At 41.8% G+C, this 18,361-nt stretch overlaps 1 protein-coding gene across 2 annotated transcripts in view; it reads left to right on the forward strand.

Annotated features, from left to right (window-relative positions):
• The first annotated feature begins 1,393 nt into the window (after positions 1–1,393).
• LOC310841554 (VIP peptides-like) overlaps positions 1,394–18,361 on the forward strand; it is a 48,311-nt gene continuing 31,343 nt past the window's right edge. The window contains exons 1-2 of one of the 2 annotated variants that reach the window (XM_083732840.1): positions 1,394–1,580; positions 8,358–10,840. In XM_083732840.1, coding sequence (XP_083588966.1) covers positions 1,529–1,580; positions 8,358–8,893 — 588 coding nt within the window. In that variant the 5' untranslated portion in view covers positions 1,394–1,528 and the 3' untranslated portion in view covers positions 8,894–10,840. Of the gene's footprint in view, positions 1,581–8,357; positions 10,841–18,361 lie in introns of those variants that run through there. The other variant, XM_083732839.1, reaches the window with a different exon arrangement.

The raw sequence follows: 18,361 nt of genomic DNA on the forward strand, positions 1-18,361 counted from the left end.
AGATTGGAAGAAATTCAAAGTATATCTTAAGAACTGTTGCAAAATTAATGAATGCTAAAATGTCAAGGGAAAGGAAAATATAGAATTACAGCTGCAATTGATTAAGCATGAGAAGAAGCTAAAAAAGAAAATAAGTAATCAGTTAATTGGTGTGAGGGGTTGTTGAAGAAATTTTAAAACAGGGATGCAGAAAAGGGGAGGTAAGGGGAAGTCTGGGAAGTAAGGTTAATGAAAAAGAGGTCTTGAAATTATACATGTCTATATGTTTTGTTTGTTTATGTGTGTGTGATGTTTTGTTTGTAATCTGTGTTGGAAAATCAATAAAAAATTAATTAAAAATAAAAAAAAGAGCTGGGAGACAACAAGAGTCAAGGGTTAGCTTTGTTGCTTCTGGGGAATTGAGGAGGTATGCTGATCAGACCTGAATCTCCCATTCTGTTTTCTTGTTTACAGTAAGAAAGAAGCAAGAATGAGAATGGAAGTCTGGGTATTTCCTTTTCTTTAGGGAACAGTGTCAAAAATGATTCTAAAATAATATTGGAAGTTGTACTCTTCATTTTCAGCATTTGTTATACTGCCTATTAGCAGTAAGTTCTGTAGAAGGCATTTAAATGTTCTTTAAAGCCATTAATATTCATTTAAAGCCACAGCCGCAATAACATGAACAGAAAAAACCCAAACATCAATTCAAACAACATTAGATTAAAGCAGAACAAAATTAGTAGTGCCCAAGGTCTAAAAAGGACTGGATGTGTTTTTTAAAACAAACAAACAGAACAGAACATACTGAGGCAAAGTGAGCTGCCAAAATGATCAGGGCATAGGCATCAGCTGAACCTCTCTGGGGAGAGCATCCCACAACTGGAACGGCACCACCAAAATGGCACCCACTCACATCACCTCATTTGGTGTTGGTGCCCAGAGAAAGGGCCTCTGAAGATTATCTTTGGGTACAGGATGGAATATATGGGAGGACCCTATCTTTGGAGCTTTAATGGTTAGTACCAGCAGTTTATCCTGGGCTGAGAAACAACAAAACACCTTTCTGAAAAGTGCAACACCACACCAAGTTTAGAGATGTCCAGTCATGAATTCCTAACGTACAAACGAGTCGCCCATGTGTGTGCTTTTGCATAGTTAGGAATTCAGGGTGAGGCTCTCTGTGCACAGATATGCTGGAAAAGGAAAAGTAACTCTCCTCTTTATTTTAGGGATGAGCTTGATCCAATAACAAGCAGAACACAGGGGGGTGAAGTATTGTTCTTGAATTATTCACTGCCTAGCCGAGGAAATGACGAGAAGGAAATCGTCCCCCTGTCTCAGGAACCATGTGGCAATCTAAGATAAGGCAAACAGTTGCTAATTTGAGTATAAAAGCAGGAAATGTGATACACTGATTTCCTTTCATGCAAACAGAACAATCTGAGGGAATATGTAAGGGCGTTCTTTTCCAAGTCAAATTTCTAATATACACCAAGTGTTCCACTGTGGATACAATATTTTCATTATTTTGACAATTTTGAATACCATGGATGCCAACAACACCAGTCCTGACAACTTATTGCCGAGTAATTTCTGGGGTAAGTACATATCAGTATGTGACTTATAATTATTTTCATTTTTATATTCTCTCTGAATTCTGTTTCTGTGATACAATTATGTTGTCCGTTAGATGATGTCTTTCTAACGTGTTCATTATACTCTTTTGTTATAATATTTTACAGCATATTTTACAACAGGCATATCTGCAAAGATGGTAAACCTTAATATTTTGCTATCCCATTTTCCCTGCCAAGTTTCATTGAATGTGTTCAACATTTTAACAACCATGAGAAAAACTATACACTATTTATTACTGTTTTGCTTTCTGAGGAAAGAATCAGCCAGTTATTAAGAAAACTTTGTTGAGAGGTTTGACTAAGGATTTTTGATCATTACAACGCTAAGTTCAGAATTACTACCAGCCCTGGTTACATTTTTCAATACTATAAAGAAGTTGTGTGTGTGTGTGTGTGTGTGTGTGTGTGTGTATTTGCTTGGTTTTCTAGACTGGGGCAAGTTTTTCCACATTCCTGGACTTACTGGCATCCTCATTACTATTATTCTACTAGATCAACATAGAACATCCATTTCTTTTTCAAACCCCAGGATATGGAAAAAGCACAGCCCCTCCCCTGTGGCAATAGCATCAGGCATTCCAGCTACTTTAGCATGAACTGGGAAACGGGAACAGCCTGCCCTGTTTTCTCTTGACATAAGTCTATTTAAGTGTCCAGTGAGATGATGTCAAGAAACATGGGCAGTGTGCTTCCACCATAAACTGTTAAATGATGCTCCCATCCCACAGAGACATTTGTTTGGGGCCCTTATCTTTGTGAATTTCTCACTTCTATGGTGGCTGCCTCCTTGAGGATAGTGCTTCCCTGATGCAGATTTTCCTTCATTTTGGGAGAGGAGCCCCCCATCCCCAGCATCACATATCCTTCAGGGATCTGGACAGGCCAGATTTAGGTTTGATGAGGCCCTAAGTTACTGAAGTTAATGGGGCCCTTTATATATCCAGCTGTCCTTTGTCAACAACAAATGGCAGCTGGTTTTTTGTGTTAAATATATGCTATATGGCAGTCATGTCCAACCAGTCGATCACGATTTACTGGTCGATCACGGGGTGTCTGTGGTTGATCGCAGTCGATCTGGTGATCCTGATCGATCCCCCCAAAAAAAACTCCTCAAAGAAAGCTCAACAACTTTGGTCAATCCAATGGTAGATCACTGCCAGTATTTTTATAGTGAGAGTAGATTGTAGTCTCTTGGGAGTTGGACATGCCTGTTTTATGGAAATTTATGGACCTAATAGGTATCTAAAGCCATTTGCACGCTGTCAGGTGCTGGCGGTGGTTGCTCGTGAGTAACCAGGCAGGACTCCTTCCTATCTTTTATAGGTTTTATTGGTGCAAACTATTTACAGTGCAGAACCACTGTCCGCCTTAGCCACTTGCAGATTCTGGGAGTGGCCCTTTCCAGCTTCTCCCCCAACATAAGAACTTAGACACCCTAAATTTCCACCCCCCTCCTTACATTTCACCCCTCTGCGCAGGCTGGGTGATGGAAATGGCATGTTTGCTTCCTGGATAGCTGGGCTTGGGCTCTCAGTAGCATCTTTGAGCCCTCCCTTTGCTTGGCTGCCCCCTCCCCCACCCCTGCTCCACTGGAGGTGTGGCTTTCACCACCATTGGAAGAGGCACTGATCCTCAGAAGTGTCGGAAGCTGTCTGTATCCCCCCTGGCTCCCTCCTCTGTTCTGATGGCAGTTCCCTGACACACATGCAGAATGTAGGCACCCTATACAGTGGTACCTTGGTTTACAACCATAATCTGTTCTGGAGGTCCGTTTGTAAACCAAAACAGGTTGTAACCCAAGGCACGCTTTCACCAATGGGGCCTCCCACCACCAAAAAAGTGTCGTAATCCAAAAAAAGATTGCAAACTGGGACACACACGTCCGGATTTGACGTGTTTGTAATCCAAAATGTATGCAAACTAAGACGTATGCCAACCAAGGTACCACTGTACATAGAAATGAGCAAACCAGTGATATTTTAGGGAGCAGGCTAGCAGGCAGGGATATTTACATCATAGGAGCCTACACAACACAAAAACACTGTCGCTGTATGTAGGTTTTATTTTATTTGTTTTTTATCTTATATTTTATAAATGTACATCATTTTTTTTTCTTTGATTTTTTGGGGGGCCCCCAAGATAGTGGGGCCCTAAGCTAAAGCTTGCTTAGCTTATATGTAAACCCAGCACTGGATCTGGAGCAGTTTGAGAATTACTGTCCTAAAGGCATGGGGGTTTTGAGATCAGAGGTATCAACAGCAACTGTGATTATCCTAGGTTCGAGGAGGAACATAGGTTCAGTCAGTATGATACCCAGAGAGGCATAGAACCCAAACTTTTAGAGAGTTGGACTAGGACCTGGGAGACAAAGGTCAAATCCTCACCTGGTCATGAAGTCCACTGGGTAACTTTGAGCCTGTCTCTGTCCGTCAGCCCAACCTACCTCACCATAAAATGGAGAGTGGGAAAAATGTGTTTGCAGAGGTGGATTTAGGGGAGCACAACTAGTTTGCCTGGACTGGGCACTGAGTCAAGAGGGGAATGCCACAACAAGAGAAGGAAGGTGAGAGGCAGGGGTGGGGAACTAATTTTGGCATTGCACAGGGAATCACTGAAATTTGAAAGCCCCAAGTCCTTCACTGTTGTATGCACTTCTCTCTATTCTGCATTCAAGATATTCTGGACTAGGGTAGAGGCTTGTTGGAAGTAGAGCCACACACCCTTTCTGGCAACACTTTGGAAAATACCATGAGGGACTCTGCTGAGGGTCTGTAGGGAAGGAGGCAATCTTGCAGATATTTGGGACCTAAATCAGTTTTTGGGCTTGAGCTAACCCTTAATTTCCCTGGGAACAAAACATGCATCTGGGACCTTTAAAGAGGATGAACTCAGTAACGGAGTGATAGAGTCGAGAGCAATTTACCCACCTGAACAAATAGGAGTTTTGTCAACTTCTAAAGGGTAAAGTATAGGGATGTGGGTGGTGCTGTGGGTTAAACCACAGAGCCTAGGACTTGCCGATCAGAAGGTCGGCGGTTCAAAACCCTGCGATGGGGTGAGCTCCTGTTGCTCGGTCCCTGCTCCTGCCAACCTAGCAGTTTGAAAGCAAGTCAAAGTACAAGTAGATAAATAGGTACCGCTCTGGCGGGAAGTTAAATGGCATTTCCGTGCACTGCTCTGGTTCACCAGAAGCGGCTTAGTCATGCTGGCCACATGACCTGGAAGCTGTACGCTGGCTCCCTTGGCCAATAAAGCAAGATGAGCGCCGCAACCCCAGAGTCAGTTATGACTGGACCTAATGGTTAGGGGTCCCTTTACCTTTACCTTTAAAGGGTAAAGTAGTTACCCATTATTTTTATTTTTGGTGACAAAAGTAGCAGTCAAGATGTAGTGGGAGGAAAACTGTGCCATATTCATTATACTAATAAAAGAAATCCACCCATCATTCACATTGCTACTGAAACCAGCATATTGTAAATGTGCTGGAAATATTTGTTCACATATGGCAGGAAAAGGAAGTTGGAGTTCAGTGTATAATGTTAAAATAAACAAATGCACAGCCTTTCTTCTCAGCTACATCTTTCCCAGTCACAAAGCCAAAGTTTTGTTGACCAAATTTTTAATGCATTCTGCAAATGTTACAGGATATTTTGCTGATTGCAATGTCTGCTGAATTTCCGTTTTTTGTAAGGAACACCTGAAGCAACTTGGCTCCACATCAGGCATCAGGCTTGCCAACTTTGCAAAAGCCATGCTGAGTGGTGGGTAACCAACAACTACAGGAAACTGAAATGTCCACCTCATATAATTTTGAATATGAACAAAAGTCATAAATCAAGCCCCACCTAGGTCTGGGTGATGTTATTGTCCCCTCTTACTGTCTAATTGCCTTCTGGAATCGTAATTATTATTATTATCTGCTATATTGCATATGACCACTTATTCTTTATGGGGGGGATAAGAGAGGGTAACATTACAGAAATGGATTATGACCACTTCAGTACTATAGAAACATCGGTAATAAAGGTAGGTAACTACCTCATGACATAATTAGCTCATTTTAAAAATAATTCTGCTGTAATGATTCAGGTTTCAAATGGTTAAGTGCCTTATTTTGAGTATCTACTGAAACTCTAAGAAAGTAGCTTTTCATCTCTGACAATTTCAGTAACAGCTGTTTACTGACAACATTTATCTTAATCTTCTTCCATCATGGAGCTCAATGTGTTTTTTCTTGTACAGTTGTGGTAGAAGTGTTTTCAAGTGCTGTGAATATTCAATTATGCTTGTGATTTCGCATGTAGCTGGGAAAGAGGGATGCCATGTTTATGGCTGATCCAGACCATATTCCCAGAATGCACTGGGCTAGCTGTAGTGTAGTCCAACCCAGGAATTACAGGAGGAAGACAAGGGGAAAAGCAAGTTCAGGGAACAAGATTACCATTCTGCATCTGCACGTAACTGTTAAGCAGGCAAGTGAAGAACTGTAAAATAAGCCTGCGCATTTAGTCAACAGCCTGAGGAGTTCAGGATCTCAGACATTTCCCTGAATTGTCAGACCTTGACCTGCTTAGCTTCAGCAGGGTGGCTGCACGAGCCCTTAGACCCAGGGGCGGGGCAAGCCTCCCATAGGGGCAGTGTGGGGTGCACCGTGGGGCCTCCAGAGTCTGCCTGCCTCCTCCCACTCAGTTGCCCTATAGCTGGATGGGAGGCAGCGGGCGGACCGTTCGGGCAGCGCGGAGCCTGCACGCGCCCAAGCCACCATGTCTCTCCCAGAAGAGACGTGTGGCTCGGGTATGCTGCAGGCCCTGCAGTGAGTGCTGCCTGGCATTTTGTCACCCCCCCAGTGGTGACACCCGGGTTGGACCGCACCCACCGCACCCTCTTCCTCCGCCCCTGCTTAGACCATTTCCTGGGACCTACCATGTCTTTCTGTACCTAACACCATAGCAGAGCAGCAAAATATATAGTAGTCAGTTTCTTGTACCTTTAATACTTTTTTAGGACGGGGGAATTTAGCTTGCCATGTTACAGAGCTGCAGCAGCATAAGAAGAAGGAGAGAGTACCTTCTGAAACCTCCCCATGGGAGTTGAAATGATTGGAGCATTGCCATTAACTGTGGACCCAAAACAGGCAGTACTTATCTGGCCAGCCAGTTTTTGTGGCTCTGAGAGCAGCGTGGTGTGCGGGAATCACAGGGCAAGTTTTTAATGGCAACAATTAGCATCAGCTAATATCAAGCTGTTGCTGAAAGGCACAGGAAAGAAACTGGTCACAAACACTTTTCCTGGTGCAAAGTTGACATTTGGTAGTAATGATTGTGGTGGATTATCATGGGGAAGTATATTTTGGAAATAATACATATCACCTTCCTACAACAGCTGTAAACTGAACTAAAGAAATATATCAACACATACCATCCAAGCCTAGATATGAAAAAGAAATGAGCAGAAATTCAAATATATCCAGAAGAACCAAAGAGAAATTTACAGTCAGAGTCATAAATGCCTTCTTTATTGAGATTGCCAATTTGGTTTCAACAGTTTTTGTAGCTACTTTCACAAGGAAACCTTTTGAAATGAATTGTTATGTAAGAGTGGTCATGTAAGGGTTCAAAATCCTACTAAATGTGTTAAATTTCTGGTAATATTCCCCCCCCCCCACACACATATTCTCTTTTTAATGGCTGTGTGGACTGGCAGGGGTGGGGGAGTGTTGGGCTGTGAAACTGATATACCGGTATTCATTTATGTAGTTTTCCAGCAGAGGGCAATATACTTACACTATATGGATATATTGATCATTCTAAGAAAAATTGCAGAGTCTGTTGTTGTTGTTGTTGTTATAAAAAGACACAACAATATTATTTTGGTTTTATTTTCTGCAACAGGATGGCTAGCTTACTCTCTGCCACACTTTCTGATCTAGAGATGTGTGAAATCGCACTCCTGATAAATTTTGCCACACTTATTCACATGATTTAGCTTTCCTGGAAATTCTTCACATCAAAGGCAAAATTTATTTACCTCAACTGTTAACTGAAGGCATGTTTTAAATGGCAATATTGTTCTTCTAACTGAAGGGCTTGTTCAGCAGAACAGTCTACTTTCTTACGGAGTACAAACTTGATGTGTGTGGGGAATGCCACTGTGCAATTGGACACATTCTCAAAGGAAGGACTGATTTTTATTTATTTCATATTTTATGTATTTCATACAATTTATTTACCACTTGATTACAGAAAAAGCCACAAAGCATTTTTTTAATTGCTTTAAAAAAAGATTAGCCATTACAAAACAAATGAAGGCAAATTTTCTACTTAAACAAGGACAGAGATACATTCAAAATAATATAGTTTGTGAATACAGAAGTTTGTGAACACACTGACCTTATTTTCTTAATTGATAAATAATGTGAAAACTGACCACTAAAGTTATGCAAAATGGAAGTGATAAATCTTGTACTCTGTTTGGTCTATCTCAGTCAGCAGTCTTGAACACACTTCAAAAGTCCATTTGATTTTGGACTTACAGCTCAGTCAACATGCTTAGGATTGCATTCTATATGAGAAGTACAAGCTCCATTGATGCACAAAATAAAGCTTTTATCCTCCCACACATTTTAGTAGAGTTGTTGTATTTTTTTTCATTGGAATAGATGGCCCTCAGGGTCCGTTCCAACTCTACAATTATATGATTCCCTGAAATATTCACCCCATTTTACTTCTTTTGTTTTAGATCATATGATCATAGCATTTTCCGTTTCTATGGTCATTGGACTTGTGATCGGAGGCGTAATCTGGGCTTTGCTGGCTTGCCTGTCTAGTCGCAGAGCCAGTGCTCATATTTCCCAGTGGAGCACCTCGTCCTCCAGCCGGCGTCCCAGAGCTTCTCGTGGATCTTCTGCCAGCAGGCCAGGATTTTATCGCAACAGCAGCTGCGAACGCCGCAGTAACCTCAGCTTGGCTAGCCTGACCTTCCAAAGGCAAGCTTCCTTGGAGCAGGCCAACTCCTTCCCAAGGAAATCAAGCTTCCGAGCCTCAACGTTTCATCCCTTCCTGCAGAGCCCCCCGCTTCCTGTAGAAACGGAGAGTCAGCTGATTACGCTGGTACCAGCAACCACCACCACCACCACCACACTTACTGGGACCACCACCAACAGCCTATCTCGTCCTGAGTTCCACTGGTCCAATAATAGTCTTCGTGTCTCCAACTCAACACAAACACCACCTCCTGCTTACGACTCTATCATAAAGGCTTTCCCAGACTCTTGACTCCAATTCTTGGGGATGAATGTATATAGAAAGAATCTCAGTTGTATGATTTTCTGTGGGCTCTATGAAGACACCTATGAAGTCTACCATTGCAAGGATCTGCAGTGCGGAGACCCAAGTGATAGTTCTGCGCCCCTCTATGATAGGCATTTGCTGGAGTGAAACCCTGATGTCTCTTTCGTCGACAAAGACCTCTCTTGCGCTATTATTCACAATGGTATGCAACATCACTGTGTGTTTATATTTGCATTGTAACCATTGCCTTTAGTTTAGATGCAGACTTCATCTAGTCTAACAAATTGACTCATTTCTGAAGACACAGAATGTAAAAATAGTTATCTTTGTGAATATCCTCCAGTTAACCTAAAACACAGTGATGAAACTGCTGTTTTTCTTTTCTTTTCTTTTCTGTCAAAGCATTTTCCTCTGGGCATTTTGATATACAAAGTAAGTAAATAAATCCTACCACTTGTTCATCAGTTGGCCATAAAGGTAAAGGGACCCCTGACCATTAGGCCCAGTCGTGACCGACTCTGGGGTTGTGGTGCTCATCTTGCTTTATTGCTTTTATTGGCTGAGGGAGCCGGCGTACAGTTTCCGGGGTCATGTGGCCAGCAGTTGGCCATAGTGCCATGTGATTACAAGATTTACATGATTTTTAAAAATAGATGTAAATAGCTTAGTATTCGTATTATATTTCTGTGGGCTAAGATCCTCGATTTATGTTTTAAGATCTTTCTAATTGGAACCATTGTCTGATTAAGGCTGCTAGCTTCACATGCTTTCTTAGGAGTAAGTCTCACTGAATTCAGAAAGCTAAACATCAGGGTAGATATAAGAAAAATCTCCTAGAGAAGGGGTTCCCAAACTGTGGTCTGCAAGCTTCATTCAGGTGCTCTGTGGAGTGTCTCTGCAGAACCCTTCCAATTTGAGTTCTATCGAATTCTATGGAATTCAAAATGCGATAGAGTAAAATGCAATATCAGAAATAAAAGAAACAGTCAAAACACAATCAAAAATTGTACAGCACATTACATTTGCGACAACAGGCAGGGAAATATAATTCCCAACAATTTCCAAGTGGTCCATGGGGTGGGGGTGGGGAATGGGAACCACTGCCCTAAAGCTAAATAAAAAATGTGTGCAACAATGTCAATGTTAACCCCAGGATGAGGGGATTCCTGAGTCAATCCCTCCAATAAGCCTCCTAAGCATGAAATAAAAGAGTTGTGCAAAGGAGAAGTATGTCAGTCATGCTTCTGCTTTCCCTGTGATGAGTCTTGGTGCTCTTATTGGGATGTTGCCATCAAATCACATAATGTTAAATTTTGAGCTGATTTCAATGCATTCCAATGCTTGCAGGCTGTCAAAGCTTTCAGTTTGGCAATAATCATGCCTTGGATTAACCTCATTGTCTATGATACTGCCACTGATATTATTAGTGTACTTACTGTTATTATTAGTGTACCTAGAAATATATCACAGCAATGAAAAATCCCTGAGCCTTTAATTCTGCTTCCATTGCCTGCTGAGATCAATACAATTGCTGTTCAGAAGAGAATAAGATTTCCTCCAGAATGCATAGCTAAGTTGTTCAGTCTGTGTTTTCGATGATAATGGAAAAGCTCTTTAAATAAATGGTTTTTTTTTGTTTTTTTAGTATTTACTTCTGGAAATGTTGCAAATGATCTGTATATAGCTTATATAAGGTATTATCCCATGTATAGCATTAGTTTTCATAAGGAATTTATACTGTGGTTTCCTGCTATAATTTACACAGGATGCACAAAGGAATGTTTTGTGTGTTCAGGTCAGGGAATCTGAAATATGAATCCTGTGGTTTGTGGTCAGTTGCTTGATGGTATATATTTAAAGACTAGAGAAATCTCTTTTTTATCGGCATGTTGGAAATGTTGGGATTTAAATAAAGTCATAAATATTGCTCTATGTTATATTTTTGGTTATTTTAAGAAATATTCCAATTTATACCTGAAATGAGTTTCCCCCCTGACTGAATGCTATCAGATTTGTACCCTTGAAAACCTGACTACAACAAAGCACTGATTCTTTATTTACGCTGTAGTTGAGAACTTGGAGAACGATAAAGAAAATTCCCCAGTAGGACCTCTTTTCTGCTCTTTAGCACCATTGATACTGACAAGCTATTTGTGCAAATTCCCTTGATTAATTCTTCTCCTCCTTGGCAGGAAGGCCCTATGGCAAGTGAGCTACCTGTTCCCATCCCTACCTGTCTCTGTTTCTTTTGACTTGTTAGGACGGAAGAGACTGCTCTTATTTTTTATTATTTAATACATGTTAAGCTGTAGAAAGAACAGACTTGGTACCCACAGGCATTCACCAGGGGGCAGAGGTGGTGCTCCAAGTACAGAGCCCTCCCTGGGGTTTCTGGATAAAGTTATTTTTCTTTCCCCTCAATTTCTGTCCCTGGAAGGTGTGTTCTTTGGGCTTGGAAAAAGTTTTCTGTTGTTTTCTACTTTCTGCATGCTTCACTTTTAAAGTACAGTGGTACTTTGGTACTCAAATGACTTGGCTCCCAAGAAAATCGGCTCCTGAACGCCACAAACCCAGAAGTGAGTGTTCTGGTTTGTGAACATTTTTCGGAAGCTGAACGTCCAGCACGGCTTCTGCAGCTTCCAATTGAGTGCAGGAAGTTCTGCAGCCAATCGGAAGCAGCGCCTTGGTTTTTGAACCATTTTGAGAGTTGAATGGACTCCTGGAATGGATTAAGTTCAAGAACCAAGGTACCACTGTATCCCTTCCTTCCAAATCTGTACTGCTCCCCTGGCTACTTTATCCCTTCTACTTTCTCCTCCACTTTATGCCAAGGAGGAATAGGGCCCCCCTCCCCAGATGTGAAGCTGCATGGAGATGTGGGTCAGCTGTGTCAAGCCTCTGGCAAGTTCCAACTGCAGCTAGCTGGGTATAATCTTCCCAACTACAAGGAGAGTCATTATATTCTATTTAAATTACAGCAATTATAACTAATTTTGCACAAGTATGTATAAATTAACGTTTGCATATTTCTGGCGAATCCATATCATATTTTGTGGGGGGGTGTTTTCCCTTTCTTGTTGTTGCTGTTTAGTCGTGCCCGACTCTTTGTGACCCCATGGACCAGAGCATGCCAGGCACTTCTGTCTTCCACTGCCTCCCGCAGTCTGCTCAAACTCATGCTGGTAGCTTCGAGAACAGTATCCATCCATCTCGTCCTCTGTCGTCCCCTTCTCCTTGTGCCCTCCATCTCCCCCAACATCAGGGTCTTTTCCAGGGAGTCTTCTCTTCTCATGAGGTGGCCAAAGTATTGGAGTCTCAGCTTTCTTTCTTAGTGAGGGTCTTTCCCACAAAATTACTAGGGCTTCAATAGAAGCAGGTATAGGGAACTCCCTGAGGGCCTCTGGAAATGAACTAGATTCAGTCTCTGGGGTGGACCATCCTAATTGTTCCCCCAGGTCTGCAGTGAGGAAACACATCTCCATATCTAATCCAACCCCTTTTCACACCATTGGCACAAAGGACTTCTTAATCTATGTACTGAATTCTAATAGCTTATTTTAAAAGCTGGATTGTTTTTTGGGGGTCCCCTTGGGGGCCTGGAAGCAAAGGCAAAGATTTTCTTTTTTTAAAAAAGGGAGGAAAGAGTGATGCAATAATTTTCTTCTGAATGAAAGCTGAAGTCACTCTCTTGTACATGCATCTTTCAAGCCTTGTGTACAATTGGCCAGAATTATGGGGCTTCCTTCAAGTAGAGAAGTAGTCCTTCTCAAGCCTACTAGTCACTGCTAACAGGACTTGATCCTATCATTCCTATTTTCCTCGCCTTACAAGACAACATACAGGGGGGTGCAGAGCAAGTGACCAATAAGCCAGGTTTCGGACATATGCAGGATGCCATCCTTAACCCATTCTGTCTCCCATGGAGGTAACTTTCATAACAGGTGTAAACATGAGTAGATTCTCCCCTCCTATGAGACAAGATTGACTCAGGGAAGCCATGTTCCTGTGGATTTACACAAAGCTCAGGCTATGTGAATCAGGGATCTTGGCAAGGTTAGTGAAAAGAGCTGATATTTTGGAAATGTGGTGACATTTAGGGCTGATCCTGCACTTGATCCAACTGAGTTCAGCGTGGGGCTTCCGTCAAAGTAAGTGTGCCTAGATTGTCAACTTTAGAATCAAGTAGTTTTGTTTGTAGCCATTTGTGAGTTTTATTTGAATTTTAGTGTTTTGCTTATTTTAAATGAGAACTGACCAGCTCTTGGGGGGTTTTATGCATTTTAGGCATTGATACCTGGCCACTGTTCTGAAATAACTGACAAATGAGTTTGAGGTATAGCTTATTAGCTCCCCAAACTTTCCTATGTAAAGTTTGATGTTGACTATTCTCCAGATATTCTCTGCCTAGTGAAAGCTTGCTAGCTAAGTAAATTCTTCTTTGCCAAATCTCAGCACCACAATGGAGACAGAGATCACCCCTCCCCTTTCTCATCAGTTGATTGACCTGATGACTTGGGAGAGGTGTTGTTTATCAGCTACACCACAGAATCTGATAGATGAAATCAGACTTCTATCTAAGACAGCATGAAGAGAAGGATTCCAAACTGCCCCAAGAAAAGTGATCTGGAAATGTAACCACACTGTCTCCCGTCCATATTCAAAACCCAAGGTTGAGTGCAAATGGCACAGATTGGCTTAAAGCCACGTGTCCTTGGCACCATCCTGGCCAGCATTTTTGCAGGTCTAGTTCACTAATGGCCTGGTCTGATGTTATCTGGGAGCCACAGGAGGAACTGCAAGACACCTTCCTCCAGTTTTAATGGGGCAATAGCAGGAACATTCACTCTGGGAGCCACAGGAGGAACTGCAAGACACCTTCCTCCAGTTTTAATGGGGCAATAGCAGGAACATTCATTCCTGCTAGGGCACGTTGTTCTAAAGGCTTCTGGTCCATGGGGTCACAAAGAGTCGGACACGACTAAACGCCTAAACAACAAAGTATACATAAACATACTTGTCTCACATGATTGTTCATTGTGCTGGGGTAAGAATGTCCCCCACCATTGCCTCTCTGTCACCACTGTTCCCGTCATCAATGCATTGTGGTGGGATGGTCTGATGAGGGGAGTCTGTCCTGCATGCATAGGCTCCCCTGTAAATTAGCACCTTGAGGAATCAGACTTAAGCTTGAAGCCAGTTCTTCTGTCCAGAAATGCACCATTTTTTTAAAAGGTAAAGGTACCCCTGCCCATTCGGGCCAGTCTTGCCAGACTCTAGGGTTGTGCGCTCATCTCACTCTATAGGCCTGGAGCCAGCGCTGTCCGCAGACACTTCTGGGTCACGTGGCCAGCGTGACAAGCTGCATCTGGTGAGCCAGCGCAGCACACGGAATGCCGTTTACCTTCCCGCTAGTAAGCGGTCCCTATTTATCTACTTGCACCCGGAGGTGTTTTCAAACTGCTAGGTTGGCAGGTGCTGGGACCGAACGGCAGGAGCACACCCTGCCGCGGGGATTCGAACTGCCGACCATGCGATCGGCAAGTTCTAGGCGCTGAGGTTTCACCCACAGCGCCACCCACGTCCCTCATTATTTTTTTACAACTCCATAAAACATGCATTAAATCTGCCTTAATTCTATTTTAGCTCCAAGACAATGCATAGAATCATAGAACTGTAGAGCTGCATGTTTTGGACAAATGTTTTACTAATGCTGTGTAGAATTAAGTACCATTTTAATATTGTCTTTCAGGTTCGCACCAATAAGCATTTTTGGAATGTTTTCTAATGCCCATGTCCATTCTACTTCGATGATTGTTAACCCAGTATTTGCTAAATCCTATTCCCATTTCCTTTTATATGAAGGGTGGAGAGATTCTTTTGTATATATTGAGAGTGTTATTACTTTGCTTTTATCATTTCACTTGAATGCTGATTCCTGGTGTTAAAACAGCACCCTTGCAAGGTTTCTTCAGTAAGGGCCAAGCAGAATCCATATCCTCTGATGCCTGTTTGCACTTTTCACATTTCCCTGTTTCCTAAACAGAAGCCTGGTGACCTATCTCATAATGATCATTTGCATTCTGTGAAAGAAGATGAATGATTCCAGCCGTATCTGTTGGAATGTTGACCTTTCATTGGTAAAGACTTTCAACCCTGCTGTTCAGACACAGACAACTGCTCCTACTTCATGAAATCAAATTTTTAAAGTTCGCAAGCAAATCACCACATGTTTTGAGTCATCTCAGTATCTGTTTTTAAGTGTAAAACGAAAACTGTATTTACTGGAAATGTCTGCTCAGACTTGTAATGACACATGCCAGATCCCTGGCCTATAGATTACTTTATGAGATTAGAAGATGCTAGTGATGCAAATCAGTTTCTAGAGAAATGAAAGAAACAGGAATGGGAAACGTATCTCTGGCATAGCATGTCCAAAGGAAACAAAATTAACACAGCTGATGCATCTCATACAAAAGGCAGCACTCCCATCATTGACTTGATAACACCATTTTTAACCAATGGCTGATAACCGAACCGCTATCAAATTTTGGACTGCAAGCCCTGATATGACTAAAAATTTTGTAAGCTTGCAACTAAAGTGTCAACTGGTTGCTGATTAAGGATCTTGCCTTTTCGGTGGTGGTAGGTTGATTCTTCCATTGTTATTTGCAAAAATCTGAAACCTATTTGAAAAAAGGGAACCAACTCAACCACTTTTTTTCTTTCAAAAATGGATGACTTAGGGTCAATTTGTACATTGCTTTTATGAAGTGTGTAGATGTGGGTGCAAACATGATTATACAAGGAATAATTCCAACTAACATTCCATCCAGTCCTGCTTAGTAATGGCAGAAAGTGAGTTGAGGCAGTGTCTGACAAACAATATTTGTGATTATTCCAAAGTTTTGAAGGGAAACTCATACCACCATGTGCATGGCACATGCACACACAGAGTTTTTAAACAGGGCCATTGAACAGTTAGTAAATATAGTTCAATTGGTTGAAAGCAAAACAAAACCCCACTGTAGGACTAGCTGGGTTTCCAAAGCAAAATGACTATGTAAAATGCCATTTGGTTCAAGAGCAAATGAACTGTCCTTAAATGCATGCAGGAATGTATTTATGTGATATTAAAAGGAACCCCAAACAGAGAAAACTTTGACAACTATCGTCCTTTACATTGTTTCCACATGCCTTGAAAAAGTGTCATTTCTAGCAAAAGAATTGATCTGAAAAATTTATTGGTTTGCTTTATTTGAATAGCTCTCAGACAATTGTTTGCTAATATGGAGACACTATTTTTCCTTTCTGTAATCCCATGCTGCATACTACCCAGAGACACAAGCAGCTATTTTACAAATCATTCAGGTTTCCATGCAAAATCTAGTAAATCCATGCTATATGAAACAGCAGCCAGAAAACATCAAGGCCCTTGTGTAACATCAGCCTGTCCTCCATTCTAATTCTGCTCATGGCTAAATGTTATTGTGCCTTTGAGTATATTGCTGCTGGCCACCCCAATCTCTGCCAAGAGATGTCCGAAATTCCAGGAGTCTTGGCACTTAACCAGGATTTGTATTCCTTTGGAACAGAATAGCTATATATAATGCAATGGATTAAGTCATAGCTGATATCTCTGTCTTGAAATGCTACTGCAAGAAGTGAAGCTACAGAGAACCAGGCAGATGGCCTTCTCAATAGTGGCACCCACCCTATGGAACGCCCTTCCCTTCAGATGTCAAGGAAATAAACAACTGTCTGACTTCTAGAAGCCATCTGAAAGCAACTCTGTTTAGGGAAGTTTTTAATGTTTGATGTTGTTGCTTTTTTATTATTGTTATTGGTGTTCTGTTGGGGGCCGCCCAGAGCAGCTGGGGAAGCCCAGCCAGGTGGGCAGGGTATAAATAAATTATTATTATTATTATTATTATTATTATTACTTAGTATGCTGTTAAAAGTTCTAATGTCTTACTAGGGTGACTGCTTAAGAGTTGCCATGTGTCCCCTAAAAAAGATGTGCAAAACCTCTGCAAATTTAGAATTACTGTTACTTACATAGAAATACAGGACATCTGACCACAGTGAGGTAGGATGTGACTTACCAAACTGAAGTGGATTGGCTTGGTGGCCTGTGTGTCACTACTCAAGTGTGCTGTCCAGATATTACCTGTTGATGAACAAATTCAATGCCTCTGCTGTTCCCTCATTTTTTGGTCTTTAAACTGGACTTTTAATGGAGAGTCCTTCAAATAGAGGACTATCAAGTAGAAGAAATGACCCTCCCGCCTCTTACTTTCCATGATGCTGTAATAAATAAGGAATGTTCATAAGGCAAGTCACTTCTTGAATGACATGCAGTTACCATCCTCCCATTCCTTTGTTTATGCAGGTGTCAAGAACCTTTGGCCTGCCAGATGTTGCTGAGCTACAACTGCCACCATCCAAGGCCACTGGTCCATAGCTGTCAACTTTTCCCTTTTCTTGCGAGAAATCCTATTCAGAATAAGGGAATTTCCCTTAAAAAGGGGAAATGTTGACAGCTATGCACTGGTCATGCTTGCTGGGGCTGATGGGAGTTTTTGTTCAGCGTCATCTGGCAGGCCAAAGGTTCCCTACACCAGTGTTATTGTTTCAGAGCTCAGGTGAAAGCCTTACTCCATTGGTTTTCTTACTTCTGCTTCATTGACTTCAATAAACCAGAACATTCTCATTTGACACGGTGATTATCATTCAGTAGCATGACACGTCATTTATTGCAAGATGGTTAAGGAAGAAGAAGGTCACTACAGGGAAATCTTGAACCGTACATTAACTCCAGGAAATAACTGAAGCTAGTGAGTAAAGCATAGTTCATGGATGTCCTGTATGCTGAATTGTGCTGCCCTCCACAGTGCTCTTATAGCTCCATCCCTGGATGGACTGGGACATAGTTCTGGGGAAAAGAGGCATGTATCAAAAAGTTCACAAACAGAAGGAGTGCTTTGGGTAAATACAGCGGAGCAAGCGACATAAGCCTTCCCAGCTCACTTGCTATTCAATTTTCAATTTCCTTTATTCGACCGATAGTCAGAAATAAAACATTACACAATACAGAATTATAAACTAAAACATCATAGGGGTACATAAATAAGGTAGGGCCACAGTACTAGACCTCTCACAGATAACCCACATCAAAGCATTCAGTTATACGTTTCCGACACTTGAGTGCCAGGAAAAGGAATTTAGCCACTGACAAAGTTGTTTTCCCAGAAGACTTATTTAGCAGATATGCTGTCTGCTTTCCTCTTTGCCGGGAACTGAGCTGGGGTAAGTATGGAGTTATAAGATACCGTCTTAAATCGTTGTAGAAGGGACAGCTCAGTAAAATGTGCTCTGTGGATTCTACCTCACCCAACGCACAGTGGCATAATCTCTGGTCATATGGGACTCCTCCATATCTTCCCTTCAGAACCG

This window comes from Podarcis gaigeae (genome assembly GCF_964106915.1).
Source record: "Podarcis gaigeae genome assembly, chromosome: 3".
Taxonomy (NCBI): Eukaryota; Metazoa; Chordata; class Lepidosauria; order Squamata; family Lacertidae; genus Podarcis; species Podarcis gaigeae.